Source organism: Stomoxys calcitrans, chromosome 4 (genome assembly GCF_963082655.1).
Source record: "Stomoxys calcitrans chromosome 4, idStoCalc2.1, whole genome shotgun sequence".
Taxonomy (NCBI): Eukaryota; Metazoa; Arthropoda; class Insecta; order Diptera; family Muscidae; genus Stomoxys; species Stomoxys calcitrans.
This window is the reverse complement of record NC_081555.1, coordinates 1,730,522-1,753,007: the sequence shown is the minus strand read 5'-3', so window position 1 is coordinate 1,753,007 and position 22,486 is coordinate 1,730,522. Positions and strand designations below refer to the sequence as shown.

Genomic DNA, 22,486 nt, shown 5'->3' with positions numbered 1-22,486 from the left:
ATTTCTCGAATATCAGCATAGTTTGGTACTTATAATGATAAATGGCGGATAGGAAACAGCAAACGGAACATTAAAATGCAAGGAAAGACTACAACCTTAAAAAAATTGTGTAATGTAAATTATCAACAATTTCACCTAAATCTGAGGATGCCAAAAAGTCTCGTTTTCTTCTGGTAGTTTGGCAGACGAAAATATATGTGACGTTCTTTTTTTTTGGCTTCTTGTCTTAAATGTTCTTTTTGCGAAGAAAACAAAAAAAAATTGTTTTCTAAAAATCGCAAAAAAGAAGAAAGACTATTGCACAATATTTTATGGGAACAAAATAAAAATTACACCATAAATACATAGACAAACAAAAAGGGTAAAGGGTACAATTTTGGCATGAAATATTTCACAAGTTGACTAAGATTAGGTGTAGTCGATTGACTCATGACCAGGTCATTAACAAAACTTTAGAGAAACAATGTCCGTTCTGTAGATCTAGTTCTTCCCATATTACTCACATATTTTTATGGTGTCCACATATTAAATTGCTCATATCATATCACCAAATAAACATTTATTGGAGATTCTTAACAATGTCAATGTCTCTGCAAACAAGTTAGACTTAATTAATTATCTTAAATCATGTAACCTTTATAACCCAACCCAAACAAATTATCCTTTTTTATTATAACTCCACCATATTTGGTTTAGAAACACGTTGTAACTTTCAGTGAAATCGGGTAATAAATGCGCCTTTTAAGTGCTCAAGAGCATAAAATGGTCCATAAGCCAAACCGTTAACCATATTATAACTAAATAAATAAATAAGGGAGTGTATGCCTACTACAAAATACTTTCGAGCGTACTGTGTATGGGAGGATAAAATCGCAAAGAGTAAATGAGATACTTCGACTATATCAATGCGGAAATGCATGTACTGGAAAAGTACATGGCGTGTTTGAGATTTTAATTCTTGTACAATTTATGGAACAATCTGTGTTGATGGAGAGTCGCAATGTGTAAGCTGTCTAAGTGGCATAGTTTCGCTGGCTAGGTCATGTTGCCAGTATGAATACGCTTAACAAAATTTTGTTAAGCGTATTCATTGTAAACTGACTTTCCCAACTGACTTTCCCAAATTTCGGCGACATCGGACAGTCAATTGAAGCGGATTTGTCTGTATAGACATGAGCTTTAACATAGCCCCACAAAAAATAGTCTAAAGGCGTTAAATCGCACGATATAGGCGACCAATTGACCGGTCCCGAACGTGAAATAAAATGTTCACTGAACTCGCCTCTCAATAAGTCTATTGTTACGCGTACTGTGTGGCAAGTGGCACCGTCTTGTTGAAACCACATGTCATGCAAGTCAAGATCTTGCATTTTGGGCAAAAAAAAAACTCTCACCATTTACAGTTACGTTACGATTCGCATAATATTTTAAGAAGTACGGTCCAATGATGCTGCCAGCCCATAAACCGCACCAAACTCTGAATTTTTTGGATTCGTTGGTAGCTCTTTCAATGCTTCTGGCTGATCTTCACTCCAAAATCGACAATTCTGCTTATTTACGTACCCATTGAACCAGAAATGAGCTTCGTCGTAAAATGGAAGCAGTGCGCGATGAAATTTCTCAACAGAGCACGCATTTCGATAACAAAATATACTTTGCAAGAGTTGTTCGTTTGTAAAACGATTCATGGCTAAATTATAGAAAAAACTGAAGATGTTTGACACTAAACGTGCGTGACTGTTTAAACAAGTGTTGCCAAAAAGAAACTAGCTAAAAAATCACCCTTTACATCTCGAAAATATGTTTTAGAAATTGAAGAAGAAGCGTAGTTCGCTTGGAAATTTTTCTAAGTTTTCATAGAAGATCAAACTGCCTATCGGTACACCGAGAAAAATAAGTTGCTGATATCAGCATACATTGACTGCTGGGACCTAATAGAGCGAGTTTTTGTTCGAAGATTAATTCCGTTCCGTAAGTACAAATTGGATCATAGCTTACAATCGACATTTTTCAAATAGTTACCGATTTCGGGGAAGATAAAATCGATCCGACGAACATATTTTGCCATCTCAAAGGTAAACAAAGTAAATGGAGGCTGTTAAAAAAGTTATTACTAGTAAAAAAATTAGAAAAAAAACACCTGTTATACAATATGCTATTGTTTTTTTTTAACGATATGTTACTGTTTTTACACAATAGATTGTTGTTTTATGAGTAAGAGGACTAAAAAATATGTGGATTACGTCGCCCACAAAGTCAACGGTGCTTCTTCGATGTTTTTTGTCGGGCAGGCATAACGAGAACAACAGCCAAAGTAAAATGTATAATTAAAAAAAAGAAGAAGCTTTTCCTTGAAAAAATATCCTGCTGCATTAAATTTAGTGGTTAAGTTACACGATTGTTGGTTTGGTCATGTTTATAGATAATATGCTATGCCAAATTTGGATTAAGCACAAAGTTAACTTTTGTCCAAATTAAGGGATCAAAAATGTAAATTATTATAATTGTTTAATTTTATAAAATAAATATTTCGATGCCCTATTTTTTGCCGAATTTCTTGAAAGTATACGAAAATTGATTATTTACGATAGATGAAGAGTTGCGGGAAAAAACTCACACATTTCTATTCAAAATTTCGAATAGAATTAATCGAGAACGGATGCCATAATCCAAAAAATGTGAAACTCGATCGTTATAAGTCGATTGCGGATGCGGGAATTAGGCCCCTGATTTTATATTAAACATTTTTTAACTTTGTAGAAAACACTTTTCAAATTTTTAACATATGTACGATCGTTAAGGCTTTACCTACATATAAATGTATATTTTTGGATATTTTAGGCTTTAGTTTTATGCATATAAACATACATATGGTTTTAGTATATATTTTGTCGACTGTTATTTTAAATTATTAAAATTTAGCAAGTTTAGCAAAATTGTATTCTGAAAACCTTTTGCTCTTTGAGAAAAGAAAGATAATATAAAATAAATAAAATTTTTTTAATCAATATTTTGCTGTCTTAAAACAGCAGAAAATGGTTGTTGTTTTAGCAAATAAAAATACTGCTGTCCCATTTTCAGCCGACTTTATGTAATTATAGCAAACTCTTCTCCCTGAGTGCAATGTGTTATGCTTACCACTGCTGAGGATGAGAACCAGAAGCTTTGGCCACTTGACAGCATCTCGAATATCAAACTACAACTACTACCAAACCTCCAAGAAATTTGTTAGTAAGACCAGCAAAAAATGTTTCTCTAATAACAGAAAGTTCATTAATACTTCAAGGGTAGTATTATTTTTTAAATGTTTCCATCTGATACTGATGATTTGTTCACTAATAATAATCCAGCATAATATGCCAAGTTTGGAGCCAATTCTATAATCACATCGAGCGGACATGTGGACTCATGAAGATACCACCCCAGGGACGAAAAAGCGGTAGCTAGATTTTGATTTTATACCTATGGTTTCTTGACCTTCATAGAACAACTTTAGATTTTAACGCAGAGAAAATGTTACTTATTTTCATTCAATTTCAATTGATCTTGTCATTTTGAATTGTAACCATTTCGGTATCGTAGATATACAAATGCAAAATATTAAAATAGATTGATCGATGAGACATTTCAAAAAAGAAAAGTGAAAAAGAAAACACCTACAATTTCTCAACAATTGATGGCTGCGGGCGATCTCATGATCCGCCAAAAACATTCCATCCATGCCGTCTATTGTTTTCAAGTGTCCATTGTAATCGCCATAGTCGTCGGCATCGCCATAAGCATTGATAGTGACAGGCAAGCCATCACCTTCATATGGATCCTCCTCGTCGTCATAATGGTTGGTGTGGTGGTGATCCGAATATCGGGGATGCTGCTGATTTTCAGGGTTATAAAAATGACGTTGTTGCTGTTGGTATCGCTGCCGTTGCCGCTGATGGTGACTATGATGATGATCACGGCCACCACCACCCTCACCGATTGTCACCACATCACCCCCGCTCACCGCACTGCGACCATTTGTAACGCCAACATTATTCAGATGATGTTGCATTTCCCAATCGTCTTGTTGGTTGGCATCTTCGTCAATACTGTGGCCCACATTCATTGTTGTTGATGTTGGGCTGGTGGTGCTGTCAGCCACAACGGCTGTCGTTGCCTGCCAATAGCATAGAGCAGCAGCAGACATGTTGTTGGTTGTTGATAATGATGATTTCTATACACAATTCTTTTTTTTTCGTATTTTTCTTTAAATAATTATGTTTGTTTTTATTGCCTTTATTGAATTTTTGAAATGAAATTCCTCCTCTTTTTGAGCAAACACCAACACGGTTTTTTTTAATAATTTTTTTCTGTGCCTTCTTCTTCTCCTCTATTTGCTAGCGAAACGACAAAGCAAACAGCATTTGAGTGCTATTTTTGTCGAGAGCAGCAAAAGTGGCAGCATAAAAATATAGAAAAAAAATATGCGAATTCTTTTGTCGTTTTTTTTTTTATTATTTTTGTGGTTATTCGATTTTTATAATTATAAACAATTGTAGTGTTTTACAAACAACGCGAACACCAGTGAGGAGTACATGAATTATTTGTGTTAACCAGGTCGTCTGTCCGTTGCCAGTGTGTTGTTATTGCTTTGCACAAAACGCATTCGTTACGGGCGAATTTCTTTCCGGTTTGGCAGTGGATCGAGGTGTCTTTTGTTTATCAAATCGATTAAATAAGCGATTTTGGGTATTCTGTTGCTGCTATTTCACATAGACGACTCAAACGGCATGTAGGTGGTGCATTTTTTCTTCTTTTTTAATCTGCACATACAGCATTATTTAAGTCGAGCGTTTTCAAACTAAACACTTTTTAAATTTTCTTTCATATGAGAGACATCTGCGATTGTGGTATTTTAATATTTCTTTTTTTTTTTGTTGGTTACTTTAACTGCCACAATTGCTTTCAAGAATATGCACCCAATTGGAATTCACAAGAAAAATAATTAAAAAATGTCACCGAAAAATATCTCGGAACCATTCGTTAACGAACTAAAAGAAAAACTGCAGTACTGCGCGAATTGTTCGCTATTTTCTTCACCAAGAATCGACAATCTCGGTATTTTTCGGTGATTTTGTGGCTTTTCGTCTTTCGAAATTCTCAATTGAATTTTGTGTTTTATTTTTGAAAGAAAGAAAAAAAAGCAAAAACCGCTAGAAGCAAAATATTCAACAAACCCGTTGCAAAGACATACAGAAATACCAAACACCATTATAGTGAACAAAAAGTTTCAGAAAAAAGATTATTTATAGGAAAATGTTTTTTCTTTTCGTGAAGAGTCAGAGAATAGAATTCGTTATGTTCAAATTTCTCAGGAAACAAAGAAAAAAAAAAAAAAACAAAACAAACGACAAATGCACAGTGGTCAAATAGGTTTAGAGACAGCATTTCATTTAACTTTTTGGGCATTGGAAAATATTTTAACCAGTCACAGAATATCGGTGCCGTTTAAGCCAAGGCGTATTTAATAAGGTGGCCGCATCTGCACAGCTGATGGAACTTGATTCGTCAATACGTTTTTGAATTCGCTATAGGAAAGTTTTTCAAAAAGAAAACACATTAAATTCAAAAAAATTCATGATATCTTTATTTGAATCGATGTACGGTCCATATAATTTAATGTTTGAAGATTATCTCTTGCAAATGTTGACCGTGACTGTGCTTCAAATGGTCCATCCGCTTAGTCCAATTTTGACATGTCATGCAAGTCAAGCTCTTGCATTTTGGCAAAAAAAAAAATAATTGGATATCATCTCATGGTCACCATTCACAGTTACGTTACGATTCGCATCATCTTTGAAGAAGTACGGTCCAATGATGCCACCAGCCCATAAACCGCACCAAACTATGAATATTTCTGGATGCATTGGCAGCTCTTGCAATGCTTTTGGCTAATATTCACTGAGTGTAAACGGCTGTCTGAAAAACTTTGCTTGGTTCTTTCTGCCGGAGCATCGGAATCGGAATTTCACAAAAAAATAGTAGTGCGTGCACCGAGTGAATATTTTCAAACACTTATGACAAATAGTCTTAATAGGTTAAAAGTGTAAACTTGCGAATCCATGCTCTAAATATGGTAGAAAAGGAAGTAGAGGATTGGACTCCAAAAGAGGATCTAATTCGAAAACATAGAAATCTCAAAAAATAAATGTTCCTTTTATTTTAAAAGTAAATTACTTTCTATGTGATATTATTTACTTAGATGTAGTATTAATCAATTTAACATGTATTGTTTTTTGTGTTTTTCAATTGCAATGATATCGTTAAATTAAAACAAAAAAAGACGATAACCCTTTTTGTGGCACTTTTATTTTTTTTAAATACTCTTTTTTGACCCTTTTCTACAATTCTCAACGGAAAACCTGGTTTTGAATACTTTAGGCATTTTTTCAAAGGTAGTCAAGCTAATGACCATGATAAGTTTTAATTTGTGGAATATAACTAAAAATAAGTATCTGATCAATAGATTCCTTGTACACATAGACATCGCAGCCATTAATATACATTTCGATAGTTGGCTAAACTCTCTCATCAGTTTAACCGCTCTGTTAATATCAATGGTATATCTGAATCCCATATGATCTTTATTGGTCTATGAATTCGCTCGACGGTTTTAGGGTCATCTAGGTTTGGATGTTAGATGTACTCCTCCATTCTAAAAAGAGCCCAATATTCTCATGGGGATTTTGGGAGTGGAAAGGCACCCGTGGTGATGGTTGGTGGGTCTATGGGGTGGTGTGGACCCCCAGAAACGTGGTCCTGAAAGTGGATATGATTTCGTGCTTTACTCCCAAATACCTTTCATTTAAGCCCGATATTTCCCTAGTCGGAAAACATGTCCGGTTTGGGAGATAGGGCGGCTACTCAGTGACTTGGCCATGAAAATATATATCAGATTCTTGTTCTACTCTAAAATACCACTTACTTGAGTTCCATATTGAAATGGTCAGCAAATAGTCCTATTTGAGTGGTGTTATGGGGGTGGGGTGGCCCCATAAAAACTTCTTCCCGAATATTGATATCAGATTCGTGCTTTACTCCCAAATACTTCATTTGAGCCCCATATTGCTATGGTCGTAAATTTGTCCTCTTCGGATGTTTTTGGGTAGGAGTGGCTCGCTAAACACTTGGTCCAACATTGCGATATTAGATTCGAATTCTACACTTAAATACCTTTTATTTAAGCCTCATATTGCCATGGTCAGTAAATAAGTCATGTTTGGGAGTCAAAAACGCCAGATCTCGGAGATGGGTGGTGCGATTTAAGCGAAATCACCCTAACCCCCAAAACACCCCTAAATCGGACATATTTACCGACCATGGCAATATGGGACTCAATTGAAAGGTATTTACGAGTAGAATGCGAATCTAATATCAAAATCAGTAAAAATTTCATGAAAATCGGTTCAGCCACTTTTGAGTCCATAAGGAACAGACAAACAAACAAACACAGATTGATTTTTATATATAAGATGTATTTTTTCTGGCTACGATCATTTCTATATTTATTTTTCAAAAATTAAGAATGTCTCTTTCATTTCTCCATCGTAAATTGAGCAGCAGCCATTTTCAGCAAATGACAACAAACTTTTCAGCAATCTGCCTGCGGTTATGCATTTGCAAACATTTAGTTATAAGACAGAACTACTGCTGTAATAGCCGACAGCGTATGCTATTATCAGCAGATTTTTTTCTATTAGTGTAATAATAACTAGACTAGTTAATAGCTGGCAAGAATGACTAAATTTTTAGCTCAGAAAATTTTCCCTACTAATAACGCGAACTACAGCTATGTTTCGTTGCTTTATTTGATGGCTTGCGATTTGATAACTTTTCTTTTATGTTGAAGGTATGATTTTAGTTCTTTATTCTTTTACTTTACCATTTGCCTTCATATTTTGAGTGAGTAAATATTAGTTTATACATGTATTCTTCGAGCCGCTTTAGCGTCATCGTTACATATACTTCGGCAAAAACTAGTGGTTTTTGTTCTCCCTTGAGACAAAATCTGATGAGTTTTTTGTTCTTGCAACAATGAAAAGTGTTTGCATTGTTCCACTGTGCAGTGTTGGGTTAAAAATATACCGATTTCATTTGGTATGTAAAATTTCTCTCTCTCTCTACATTTGATCATCCTGCAAGTTGATGACGACATAGTGAATCGAAAAAAAAAAATAAAAAAGGAAAAAAAGAGACCGACATGTGTTTATGGAGATGTCTGGTAAAATGTCATCATACATAGATAATGAAATATCATCGTGACATCAGTAGCAACAAAGGAATATAAACGGATTTTAATCTGAAATGTAAGGTAAACAGATATATGTACAAGGCAAAAATTTATTTTTGTTTAAATACGTAAGAAAAGAGGGCAAATTCAGCAGTAGGTTTAGTTAAATAAAAACTGCAGCTCTGACAATGACATCACAATCGTTCTGAACATCAATGGTCCTCTAATATGTATTTCAATTAAGATCACAGATTAGAGAATTATTTATTCATTTAATTTGGCAGAATTTCGATTTCTCTGATTTCAACACTATCTATAAAAATAGATTGGTTGCTCATTTAATTTAAACTATAAATTTAAAAGAAGAGTTACAAATCTAGCGAAGAATGTCTAATTTTGTAAAGATAAACATTTCTCAAAGCAGGACTCGATTTTTATCGATTATTTTTTGGGAAACAAATAAAAAAACCCATGCCATCATGTTGAAGATTATGGAATTTATAGTGATTTAAAAAAACCCCATAACATCGAAAAATTTACCTGTTTTTCTAATAACCAAATTTATACACAAATGGTTGCTTAAAAAAAACACGGGCAAATATTTTCCTATAGAATCCTTCTATAGACCTAATTACCAATAAATTCCACTAGCAATTATAGACAAATTCTTATCAAAATCAATAGTCCCTTTTCTTTGCAAACAGACAGACAGACGGACAGAAAGGTTGCTTGGCATGGAAGCACTGCACAAAAAGGGAAAGAATAACGAAGATGACAGCTATTGCATGAAAATAACTTTGTTGGTCACTTTTGACAGTTTTATTTCATTTCGCTCAAAATAAATGTCGGATGTCAACTTTAAAAAGTTTTCTGATCTTTTTGACAAACAACTTTGAATGCATGCGGAGTCTGGCGTAAACTAGCCATGGGTGCTAAGAGGAACTGCCAAGCCAGAACTCACTAGCCAATTCATATGTAGCAACTTTTTAACATCATTAGATGGGCGATGAGAGAAAGAGAGAAGGGGGCAAGTGTAATGGCACCATCACCCTCGTCACTTACTTGTATGCAAATACATTAAAGCCATTACCGTTGCCATTGAGAGTATACCCCAACATTCCTTTGCGAACCTCTCTGTTTGGGACGAGGAGAGCAAGAAGATAAATTGACGTTTGTCGCCAAGTGCACAAAATTTACTCGTATCTTAAAGATACCATTGCGAAATGCAAGATGCTGCTGAACGCAAACAACAACAACAACAAATGGATGGCGGCCCACGCCAAGAAAAAGTAATGAAAACTATTGCACAATTGTTTGTCTGGGGAAGGCGGGCGGATGGGACTTATCATCATCTTCGCTTGCTCACTCTCTCATTGTGGATTCACACATGGCCACCGCTCTGTTTATTGAGAAATATGAAATTCTCCTAAATCTGCATAATTCAATAAGGCCATAAAGCAAAACTAATTCACCGCAAAATCAATATAATATTGCATGGCCAATAAGGCAACCAACCAATCGTCCATCCCATAAGCTCTAATAGCAATAACTAGGAAAAACGTACAAATATACATATGTACATATGTATTTTTTTGGAGTTTTTTTTTCGAATTTACGCGCGCATCTTACTCAAACTGCCAATCAAATCCCTTATTGGCTTCAGTGCGTCAGAATGAATGGTCGCAGACAATGATGGAGGTCGTTCAGCTGTGTCGTCGCTGCTTGGTGGTGTTCTAACGAAACAAAAAAAAACAATCACATTTTTCAATTACATGACACATGACTTTCTTCCGTATGACCAAAATGATGGTTGCTGTTTTGTTTTTTCTTTTTTTTTCAGTTTCGATGATATTGTTCCTGTTTCTGCTAAAAGGTCTCTCTGTTTTTGTGATTAAAACATAGCAACAATAAACTGAGTGAACCTATTTTTCGTTTGAAAAATAAAAATAAAATAGTTCGAACCAATCGATTTGGTTGACGTCAAGTGCCAAACACAATATGTGTGTGGCATTCTTGGGGTGGGCACTCACAAGATAGAATTTGTGCGATAGATATTGACAAACCACGGACAGCTAGAGATATTAATATATCTGGCAGCAATAACTTCTAATTGACAGTTTACAAACTATCCACTAAGTATCTTAGTGGAATTATGAAATAAAGATAAAAAAATAGTTTTTATGGATTGACATGTATCTATTTTATCTATGGGTAATGCAAGTTTATGGATTTTATATGGGCAGAGCAGGTGTTTTACTATATTTTTATGTGCGACATCTATATATAACAGTGGCGCACAAAGCGAAAAACTTCTTTACGCTAGCGTTGATGATCAATTCGCATGTATTCTTATTCTATTGGTTTCATTGTTGAGATAGCAATGAATAAACATGCGCATGGGTGTACGCATCTTTTTTGTGTTTTCTGATTAAGCACTAGACAAAAAAGGAAAGATTAATAATTTTCTTTAATATGTTTTCTTGTAAAAAACATCAAACGTTTTGTCAGATAAATGAATTTTAATGCAAAGAGAAAAATCTAAAAATTATGGAGAGTAGTTCACGCATACAGTCAGTGTTGTAAGTTTAGGAGAAATTTCCCCACACAGGGCTAGGGAAAAAGTTTTCTTCTCATTTAGGATACTAGGATTTGGATAGAAAAAAGTAAAAATTTTTCTTATGTTTTCTGCTGGTCAATAGCCTTGAAGTTGGTGTGATTTAATAGAAAGCATATTCACCTACACTGGTGTTTACTGTAGTAACGTATCTCCCGAGATAAGAAATTATACTTGAATATGATTGACATAGAATTTCGTTAATCAGGAGGCATAGTTCATCATACTTAAGCTTGAAATGATTCCAACAATCTAGAGTCGGTTAAGGACGCGACATTATGATAACTCTCATATACCCACCACTATATGATGGGGGTATACCAATCTAGTAATTCCTCCTTGAAACTTTTGGGCCTTATAAAATTGTCTTTCGACTTGACTTCTGAGCCCCTAGAAGCCTGGTTTGGTTATATTTGCTGACCATTGCAATATGGGGCTTAAATAAGAGGTATTTTAGATTACAACACGAATCTGACATATATTTTCAGGAGCAAGTCACTGAGTGGCCACCCCATCCCCAAAAACACCCCCAAACAAAGCTTATTTATTGACCATTGCAATGTGGTGCCTTATCGAAAGTAAATATTCAAAGGATAATTTTGACCCACATAAAGTAAAGGCGCAGCTGAGCGGACCGGGTCCAGCTAGTTTTTTATAAAAAAAATGTATTGATCTGTAAATCTTTTTGGTTAGCGCATTTTATGGGCGAAAAACTTTTTATTTTGTATTTTTGTGGGGAAATTGTTTGGAAATTTGTGGGTTTTTTTTTTTTTTTTAAAAAAAATGGCAACCGTGCATACAGCATCTCTCTCTCTTATTTTGAGAGGCAAAATGTAGCTCTGGCAAAACTCTTTATGTTACATATGTACAGTGGTGGAAAAAATAATAGGGACAATAATTACTAACAACAATATTGAGAAAAAAGTGTATGAAAACATCTTGACTTTTGTTAAAGGCTGAACCTGATTGTCTTTAAGAATTTTACACGATTAACTTAAATGTTATATTAAATCTTTTTTTGATGAATTCACATGGAAAACAATTTATAGAGAAACTTATCAAGCGCTGTTATTACCCATGAATTGTCTTCTATTTGTAACTTAAAATCCTAGAGATAGCCTGAAATTGCAGGGGTTGGTGCAGGAATATGGCTAAACGAATACCTTTTTTTCCTATCTAAATTGTTTTTAAGCACATAGTCCTTTCGCTATTCTTGACTACAATAAGGGGGTTTAAATGACAGATTGAAAGGAACTTCTTCAGCACGCCTAGCTCCCATTATTGTCATACATGTTGGTTGCTTAACTTCTTCATTCTAATGTCTGGCATTCTACTGCCGTAAATTTTGTCTGTGTTCTTAAGCGTTTTTTGAATCTTGTTCGGGGGCAACACAATGAACCTAAGTTCTTGAGTGAAGCTGATAGCGATTGAGGTTGTTAGACACGTTCCATTAATTTATATATTTTAATTTATAAACATTAAAATCAATTTATAAAATATTTATTTTGAAGTTTAAAGGGCGATTTAAAAATGAATTGCGATATCAAGTTACATCAGATGTGCTGATGCGGCCACCTTATTAAATACGCCTTGAATGAAAGTTTGGGATATGTTGTTTTGATTTTTCAGGAAAATTTTATCTAAATTCATATTTTAAAGCACGTTTTTCCGTAACTCGGAATTCCAATTTTAGAACACATTGATATTTATAGAACACTAGCTGGCCCGGTGGGCTCTAATATTGTATTATATTGGTAAAAATTTCCATTTGGGTAATAATTTTGAATTGTGGTGGGGGCCCCCAAACCTTTACCCCATATTTTTATATAAATTTTGTATCCTACTTCTAATTATCTGTCAATTAATATCCGTATTGTCCCAATCGGTACACAAGTCATTTTTGGGGCGTTTTTGGGTTAGACTGTTATATCAAGTTCGTGCTCTATTCTTAGATACCTTTTATTTGTCCATTTGTTTGGGTGTTGGGGTAGGGCGTCCTTTACGATTATTTCACCGCAGAGTTTTATACCAATTCCGTATTTTTGGATTACCATAAGTGTGCAAAGAGAGGGTTACCATAAAAGTGCGCCGAGATCTGGCGTTTTGGAAAATTGGGGTAAAGGGAAGGGTCTGCTCCTCCTTTGGATATCAAAATATGGGGTACCCTATTTCGATTGGGGACAAAATTCTACCATCTGTGAAAATTTCATCGAAATCGGTTCAGCCGTTCTTGTCAAATAGGATAGAATTTGTTGTTTTATAAATTATTTGAGCTATAATTTCTATCGAAACCCCTTTCTTAAAAATATTCTCACTTTTACGTTTAAGGTGGTCAAAGAAGAAACTACGTAATGGCGTCGCATTTCAAATTGAATAGAAATCAACCCCTGGCACCGTCATATACGAAATTTAAGTGCCATCAATTTAAATTATGAACACAGTTGGTTAATGTAATACTATGTGCTATGCATGCATGTGTGTGAATGGGCTTGCATAAATACATATTAATGCAGCATTAGTGTTCTCTACCTAGCTTCTGTTGTGGGAGACAGCTTTGTGTCATTTTTCGATGCGGACTCATTCTTTCTCTCAATGAAAAAATCCCATATGTTTTGAATAAATGTGTGGTGTGGTGTATGTTGAAAATCCCACGCCAAAAATTGACACAGCAACAATAAAGATCGAGACACTAAACAAATTAGTCGTATCTATTTTAGTCAATTGTAAATGGTATGAGCGTTAACAAAAACAACAACAACAAAAACAACCGCACAGAAATCACTAACCAAAAATAATTCGATTTAAATTTTAAGCCAAAACCAATATGACTAAGATTTCAGAAAACAAATGTCAAGCCCTTAAACGTCATATGGCCAAGAATAGCTGGCCTATTAAGCAGTGAGGTACTATGTCAAAAAGTATTGGGATCACTGCTTTTTTTTTTCTTGAACAACACAACTAGGTTAAGAATACTCTGCCGATTATATAAATAGAATGTTGATAGTTTTTTACTTTTTTACACATTGCACTGTGATTCTCGGACACATCATTCAAAAGCAAAACAAACAAATAAAATTAATAGTTGTAAAAATTTAGTAACTAAGTAAGGAGTAATTTTAAGATTGGGGTCTATTACTAATCTGACTATTACTAATCTTTTTGTGTCAAATGTTTGGGCCGCATTTCTCAAAAATATCCTGAACAAAAATGTAGCCCGATCAGAACATATGATCTCAAACAATACTTGAGAATAGATCCTAAACATATAATATAATCCTAAGCACTCGTAGGAGGCCGTAATACAGATGTTGTAATAAAGCATGTCAATAAGTAGTAACCATTTGTTTTTCTCTGCCGGGTTGGTAAAGTGCTCGGATTACCAGGGGTCCTGGGTTCAATTCCCACAGAGATTTTGTTCTGGCGCTACTGTAGCTATGGACAGAAATTGCGAGTCTGTTTAAAGATTGCCACTCTAACCTAACCTAACCTGAAATGCCAGTCACATTTAAATGACTGACTCTTGACCAAGCCACATAATTCTCCAAAACCATACTTATTGGAACATACCTCAACATTGACCTGGTGAAGTTTCGTTCACATATCACTATCCTTTCAAGAGTTCCAGAATTATTTACAATATTTTTCGATTTGGGAACACTGTGTGATGCCTCGATAAGAACAGTTTTCATTCCTCCTGCCTTCAGAAACCCGACCATAGTTAGGATTTGGATTTTTCAATATTGTCGTATTAGCCTTAGCGTTTGTGCCTGACAGTAGTTAATCCTTACAAGCGTCATTTGATCTTGTCAGGATGAGTTTTCTTACTAGGGTTTTCATACCCACCACCGAAGGATGGGAGTATATTAATTTTGTTATTCCGTTTGCAATACTTCAAAATATCCATTTCCGACCCAATAAAGTATATATATATATACCGTCGTAAAAATCCAAGACGATCTAGACATGTCTGTCCATCCGTCTGTCTGTTGAAATCACGTTACGATCTTTGAAAATAGAGATGTTGAGCAGAAACTTTGCACAGATCGTTTTTTTGTCCATAAGCAGGTTGAGTTCGAGGATGGGCTATATCGGACTATATCTCGATATAGCCCCCATACAGGCCGATCCGCCGATTTAAGGTATTAGGCCCATTAATCCCACATTTATTATCTCATTTGGTGAAATTTGAGACAGTGAGTTGTGTTAGGCCAGTCGACATGCTTCTTCAATTTGGCTCAAATCGGTCCAGATCTGGATATAGCTACCATAAAGACCGATCTCTCGATTTAAGTTCTTGGGCCCTTAAAAGGCGCATTTATTGTCCGATTTCGCCAAAATTTGAGACAACGAGTTGTGTTGGGCTCTTCGACATCTTTCAGCAATTCGTCTCAGATCGGCTCAGATTTGGACATAGCTGCCATATAGATCGATCTCTCGATGTCCAATGTCGCCGAAAATTTGGACAGTGAGTTGTTTTAGGTCCTTTGACATCTATCAACAATTTGGTTCAGATCGCTTCAGATTTGGATATAGCTGCCGTTTAAACCGATCTATCGATTAAAAGTCCTGGCACCATAAAAGTTGCTTTTATAATCGACTTCACTAATATTTTTGCGAAATTTGGAACGGGTAGTTCTCGAAAAATGTCTCCTTTCAACAATAAGATAATACGAACAGAATAATGAACTTAGTATACCTCCATCTTTGCTGTACGGTATGAAGCGACAAAAAAAAATTGTGAAATAAAAGCCAAACTCCAAGCGGTTTTTTCAAACTGAGCCCTCAAAGTAAAAATTCAGAGAAAAGCTCATCATTTCAAATAGTTATTTCTTTATTATGCATCTTACAGTTCCTGTATTTCATGTATTTCATCCGGTATCGGCTGTACCGGATAAGCAGCGCATTGAAATGGGAATATTTGTCCGATTAACCTTTGGATGAATCGCTCTAACAAATTGAAGTATTTATAGTTTTATAACTGTGACATTGGAATATGGAAGTTTTTGATACATGAAATTTTCATATTTAGAACAAGTGACCGTTTATTGGTTTTAGTATCGCCTATGTCCAGATATTAAACCAAAAAAAAAATCATTTAAGAAATTCAATTCACAATTCAAGGGAAATTTGAGTTGATATGATATTTGGGGCCGAAACCTTTTGCTTGTTGGTAAACACGAATATTTTCTACTTCCATTTAGTTGTAAAGTTTATGAAAATATTAGAATAAAAATTCTCAGGAACTCGGGAAATGAAAAAATGTTATTGCCGTTTTCGCGGGGTTTGTAAAAAGCCGTGTAATGCAAAAACCTATTTCTTAAGCATCCAGGAGCATTAGAAAGACCAGAGGCAGTTCCTAACTGCGCTGGCCACGTACAATTATTTTCCATCGGCTGCTGTGGACACACATTAAGACATATTCAAACGAGATAGTGTGGACTAGAAAAAACTTTTATCTTCTTCCTTAGCACACTAAAAATAACTTATAAATGATTCAATAAAGAAGACAATTCTTTGTGGGATTCGAAGCAAACCTAACCTCTCTCATAATCTCAAAAACCATTCACTACTTTGTCCTATATTGTAATAATATAAAAACAAAATATTTAAATAACAAGTTTTTGAAGTGCCTTTAAAGGTGTTTTTTCAGATAAATTAAATTATATTTAAATCATACTTAATTCACTCTGGCTTATCATACTTACATTTTTGCTTAGCTTTGTCCATGGCGGCGCCGCTCGTATCATCTAGTCTATACATATAAAGACCTTTTGTTTTGCGTGGGGCACAGAGAAGAAATAGCGGTTGATGTGAAGTCGGCTTGGATTATGTCCAAGAAAATTTCCAAAGAATGTTTAGAACTTGTTACACAAACACACACACAACAAATTAGACCCAGAACTTTTTAAGATTTTCCTGCTGCAGGGGACTTATATTGCAACAACAACAACAACAGAACAAACCGATGACGGTGTTGCCTTTCTGTTTGCGGTGTTGTTGTGAAGTTTCCAGAGTAATATATGGTAAGTGTGAAGTTTGTTTTTTGTTCTCGCACGTTAGTATTACAATTCTATTCTTTTACCCTTCGGTATGGTATTGTATGGTAATATAATCTTTAATCCTTATAAACACTTTATCAGTGTTATATGCGGCTTCAAAAACATTATTGTTAAGTAAATTAATTGTTATTGTTGCTGCTGCGATTGGGTCTTTTGAGACAAGTACTTTGAACATTTTTCACATTCAAAATTAACGCCACAAAATTTAAATGACAACGAAACATTTTACAAACTTTTTCTGCTGCCCAAAAAGGCGAACGCTTTTTCTTGTTTTGTATAACTGGAACAACATGTACAATAAATGTGTTGTTTTTTTCTCCTTCCTTTTTTCACTTTTCTTAAGTTTGATGTGAATGAATTACTTGTTGGTTTAACAATGTGTTGCCCGTTCGAAATTTAATTTTACTGTCGAGTTGTACTTGAAGATGTTGAATTTGAATTTATTTTTGTTCATCAGTTACTATAAATGCAGGCCTTTGCTTTATTCCATTCAGATCTAAAAAATAGACAGATAGTGAAAAAAATAATTAAATTAGTTTCAATTACATTACACATAAATATAATAAAAATACTCGTGTACATTATTACATACAGCAATTACTGCAAACGTTAAAGGAAAAATATCCACCCAACATTTTAGCTATAACATTAAAAAAATCTGCTGAAAAACTATAGGGTGTATGTAATGTAGTCATTCCGTTGGTTACAGCTGCAAATATTCATCTGCCACCCAATAAACTAATACATATATTGCTGATCGTCTTGACATTTTCATTCCCTGTAAAAATTTGGGAGTGAAGTTCACACTTTTTCGCTGAATTGTACTCCCAGAAGATAGTTTGTAGATGTTTCATTATTAAAAACGACAAAATATATTATAGGGATCCCAAAGTCGACTTTCGACTAATCGATTCATCGACTTTTTGTGTGCAAAATTCGAAGTGAACTTTCAATGATTAAAAAGTCGAATAATCGATTTTGAAGTCGAATAGTGGAAAAGAAAGCTGCCCAGACATATTTGTCTAAAATTGAGCAAGCGACATTTTCTCGGCATGGTAAACGTATATTCCAATCCATGGACAAATCGAGCAATATTTTATGGATCCATTTTACAAATCGAGATTGAAGACTATTTGTTTTCAGATTTAATTTCATTTATGAAAAATGGTCTTTGATAATGCCGGATACATAAAATCGAATAGTATAGAGATAAATTTGTGTTTCTTTTGGGGTTTTATAGAGAAAGTGATAAAGAATACAAGATCGTTGCTCATATGTACAATAAAATGTGATGTATTACTTGAGTTTTAACATTCAGAGTAGCACTAGTTGAAAGTCCTCGAAGTGATATGGACCATTTCAAGCTTTATTTCAATAACATCAAGTAAGAGCGCGCTAAGTTCGGTACGGCCGGGAACCCACCACCATGAATTATGCTAAAAGTTTATACAAAATATATTTAGTTGTTGGGCATAATTTTATTCTACATACCAAACTTCTGTCAAACCACCAAAAATTAAAGCTTTTAGGAACAGAACAAGTGTGATCGAGAGACAGGTTTACATGGGAACTATTGGGTTGCCCAAAAAGTAATTGCGGATTTTTTAAAAGAAAGTAAATGTATTTTTAATAAAACTTAGAATGAACTTTAATCAAATATACCTTTTTTACACTTTTTTTCTAAAGCAAGCTAAAAGTAACAGCTGATAACCGCGAGTTCGACCGCTATCGTCATTTCGACAGACGGACATGGCTAGATCGATTCAGAACGTCGAGACGATCAAGAATGGGGTTTTGGACGAATATTTCGAGATGTTATAAACAAACCCATCCTATGGTGGTGGGTATAAAAAGAGTTGTTTTTGCTTGTGGCACTAACCTATAATAAACCAGTAAGGAAAAGAAAAAGTCTGGCGGTGCCGACTTAATAATACCCCACACCTACACTATAGATGCAAAGTGGGAGCTATATCTGGTTCTGAACCAATTTTGAGGCACCTCGGCGGATGTTTTCAGATGGGTTATTAAACAATCCGTAACACATTTCGAGCAAATATGTTCAAACTGTTATACCTACGCTTGACAAATGACAGCATTATTGCAAATCTGACAAACGTATATATGGGAGCTATATCTAAATCTGAACAGATTTCTAGCAAACTTCTCAGATATTGTAGTAGTCATCGGGGAAAGCGCTGTACAAAATTTTGGCAAGATTGATCAACTAATGCGCTTGCAGTGACCATAGAACTGAAAATCGGGCGATATATGTATATGACAGCTATATCTAAATCTAAACCGATTTCTATGAAATTTGCCAATAATGTCGAAAGCCATTAGAAAATCTTTCTTGACAAATGAGCATTTATTGCAATAGTTCTCAAAATCGGACGTACATATACATGGGAGCTATATCCAGTTTTGAACAGATTTTCAGCAAACTTCATAGATAATATGGAAGTCGTAGAGGAAAGCGTCGTAAAAAGTTTTGGGAAGATTGGTCAATGAATTTGCTTGCAGTGGCTCTAGGGGTGAAAATCGGGCGATATACATATATGACAGTTCTATATAAATCTGAACCGATTTCTATAAAATTCACCACTAATATCGAGAGTCATAAGAAAATCCTACCTGCCAAATTTCAGAGAATCGATTAACAAATGACCACTTTATTGCATTATAACAGCAAATCGGACAAACATATATATGGAAGCTATATCTATATCTGATCTGATTTTTTCCAATTTCGATAGGCTTCGTCTGCAGTCGGAAAAACATGCCTGTACCAAATTTGAAGGCGATCGGATGAAAACTGTGATCTGTAGTTTGTACACAAATTAACATGGATAGACGGACAGACAGACAAACAGACGTACATAGCTAAATCGAATCCGAAAGTAATTCTGAGTTGGTCGTTATAACTATCTATGGATCTATCTCTTTTCCTTTTGGGTGTTACAAACAAGTGCACCAACTTATAATACCCTGTACCACAGTAGTGGTACAGCACTATTTTCCAGCTCGCCACAGTGTTTCATCGTTCTCTAAAGATAAATTTCTCTGATATGGCCAATACATTCGAAAATTGTCAATATCTCGTTTCCTTCAATACCTTGAGGGTCGGTTGAAGCACTTCTGGAAAGTTCTTGGTCCATATCATGATTGACGCACTGTTTTTCAGTCCGTCACAGTGGGCTCATCTCTTTCTCTAAAGTAAAAATTTATCTGATATGGCCAATACAATCGAAAATTCGAAAATGGTCAATATTTCGTTTCTTTCAATACCTTAGGGGTCGGGTAATGAACTTCTGGAAAGTTCTTTGTCCATATAATAAATCCCAAAGCGGTGATTAAAGCACTATTTTCCAGTCCGCCACAGTGGACTCATCTTTCTCTAAAGTGACATTTCTCTGATATGGCTAATACATTCAAAAATCGCCAATAACTCGTTTCTTTCAATACCTTAGGTCGGTTGAAGCTTTTGATCTACATAATAAATCTCCAAGCGGTGATTGACGTACTATTTTTCAGTCCGCCACAGTGAGCTTCAGAAATTTCTCTGATATGGCCAATACATTCGAAAATATCCAATATCTTTTTTTCATTCAATACTTTGGGGGTCGTTTCTAGCAATTCTGGAAAGCCCTTGATCTATATGATAAATTCTCAAGCGGTGATTGACCCACTATTTTTCAGTCCACCACAGTGGGCTCATCATTAACCAGAATAACATTCGTGAGAAAAGTTGTTTTACATATAGGACAAGTAAAAAGGCGTTAAGTTCGGTCGGGCCGAACTTTGGATACCCACCACCTCGGCTATATATGTAAACCACCTTTCGTCAAAATCCGGTGCAAAACTCATAACTCATAACTGTCCCATAGCAGAAATATGTGGAGGGGCTTAACTTAACTCTTTGTCCCAAATTTCGGCAACATCGAACCTAAAACCGAGAGATCGGTCTATATGGCAGCTATATCCAAATCTGGACCGATCAGTGCGATAATGCAGAAGTATGTCAAGGGGCTTAACTTAACTCACTGTCCCAAATTTCGGCGACATCGGACAATAAATACATGTTTTATGGCTCAAGACCCCAAATCGGAGGGTCGGTCTATATGGCAGCTATATCTAAATCTGGACCGATCTGAGCCAAATGCACAGAGGACGTCGGAGGACCTAAGACAACGCACTGTCCCAAATTTCAGCAAAATCGGATAATAAATGTAGCTTTTTTGGGCATATAACCCTTAATCGGAGGATCGGTCTATATGGCAGCTATATCCAAATGTGAACCGATTTGAGCCAAATTGACGAAGGACGTTGTAGGGCCTAACACAACCCACTGTCTCAAATCATAGCAAAATCGGCTAATAAATGTGGCTTTTATGGGCCTAAGACCCTAAATTAGAGGATCGGTCTATATGGCAGCTATATCCAAATCTGAACCGATCTGAGCCATATTGACGGAGGATGTCGAATGGCCTGACACAACACACTGTCCCAAATTTCAGATATATATACTTTATAGGGTCGGAAATGGATATTTCGTTGTGTTGCAAACGGAATGACAAAATGAATATACCCCCATCCTTCGGTGGTGGGTATAAAAATGGTACATATTTACACCATTTTAATATTTTTTGAGAAATTTGAAGAGTTTGTGATATATTTGGACTTTTTGTTTATTTATTTATTGTTTTTTTTAGGATTTTCTAGCTAAAATCTTTTTTTATTATTAAACATTTCCTGTTAATTTTATAACAAAGATCAAGTTAACTTGATCTTCACGGACCTTGTCACCTGTTGTCTCCCGATTTTTCTTCTTCATTACCCGATTTGACGTTTCCTTTTTTGCCATTGATCTATGCAAGCAACAACATACACACATGTTGATAACCAAAAATCTAAATGGTCGTCATTGGTGTTACGCTTTACATTCATTGTTTACATTTGTCGGCAATGTTTCGTACTTGACATGTAAATGCAAATTTGCCCATGAACATTGCATTAAGGAACAGGGGCAAACTTCTCACATATCAATGAGTGCAGTCCGATTCAAGTTTAAGCTCAATGATAAGGGGCCTTCTTTTATAGCCGAGTCCGAAAGGGGTGCCGCACCTCTTTGTGGATAAGTTTTTACATGGCTGCCATACCAAATGGTACAGTACCTCACAAATGTCGCCAGCATTTGGAGGGGATAACCACCACTCAAAATTTGTATGATGTTCTCGCCAGGATTCGAACCCAGGCATTCAGTGTCATAGGCGGAGTTGCTAAGCTCTGCGCTGCGGTGGCGTACTTTGTATAGCAACATAATATCATAATATCGGCAACACCAGCAATACCATAAAGTATCATGCAAAAGATAAATTTCAAAGGAAATGAGCAAAAGAAAGGAGAATGGCGGAGAGTACAATAAAAATATAACACATACGCCTTAGTAATTGCTCCCACAAATATTGCAAAATAAACCCAATATTTCTCCAACTTTCAGCCAGCTTTAGACTTGAACTGCTCTGTAATATGCGGCAAAACTAAAAG

The 22,486-nt window shown here is 35.3% G+C and overlaps 1 protein-coding gene across 2 annotated transcripts in view; it reads right to left on the bottom strand.

Annotated features, from left to right (window-relative positions):
- The window catches only part of LOC106091473 (serine/threonine-protein kinase minibrain), a 77,420-nt gene that overhangs the window by 41,426 nt on the left and 13,508 nt on the right, over window positions 1-22,486 (bottom strand). Inside the window, exon 3 of one of the 2 annotated variants that reach the window (XM_013258001.2) lies at window positions 16,589-17,438. In XM_013258001.2, coding sequence (XP_013113455.1) covers window positions 16,589-16,643 — 55 coding nt within the window. In that variant the 5' untranslated portion in view covers window positions 16,644-17,438. Of the gene's footprint in view, window positions 1-3,660; window positions 5,035-16,588; window positions 17,439-22,486 lie in introns of those variants that run through there. The other variant, XM_013258000.2, reaches the window with a different exon arrangement.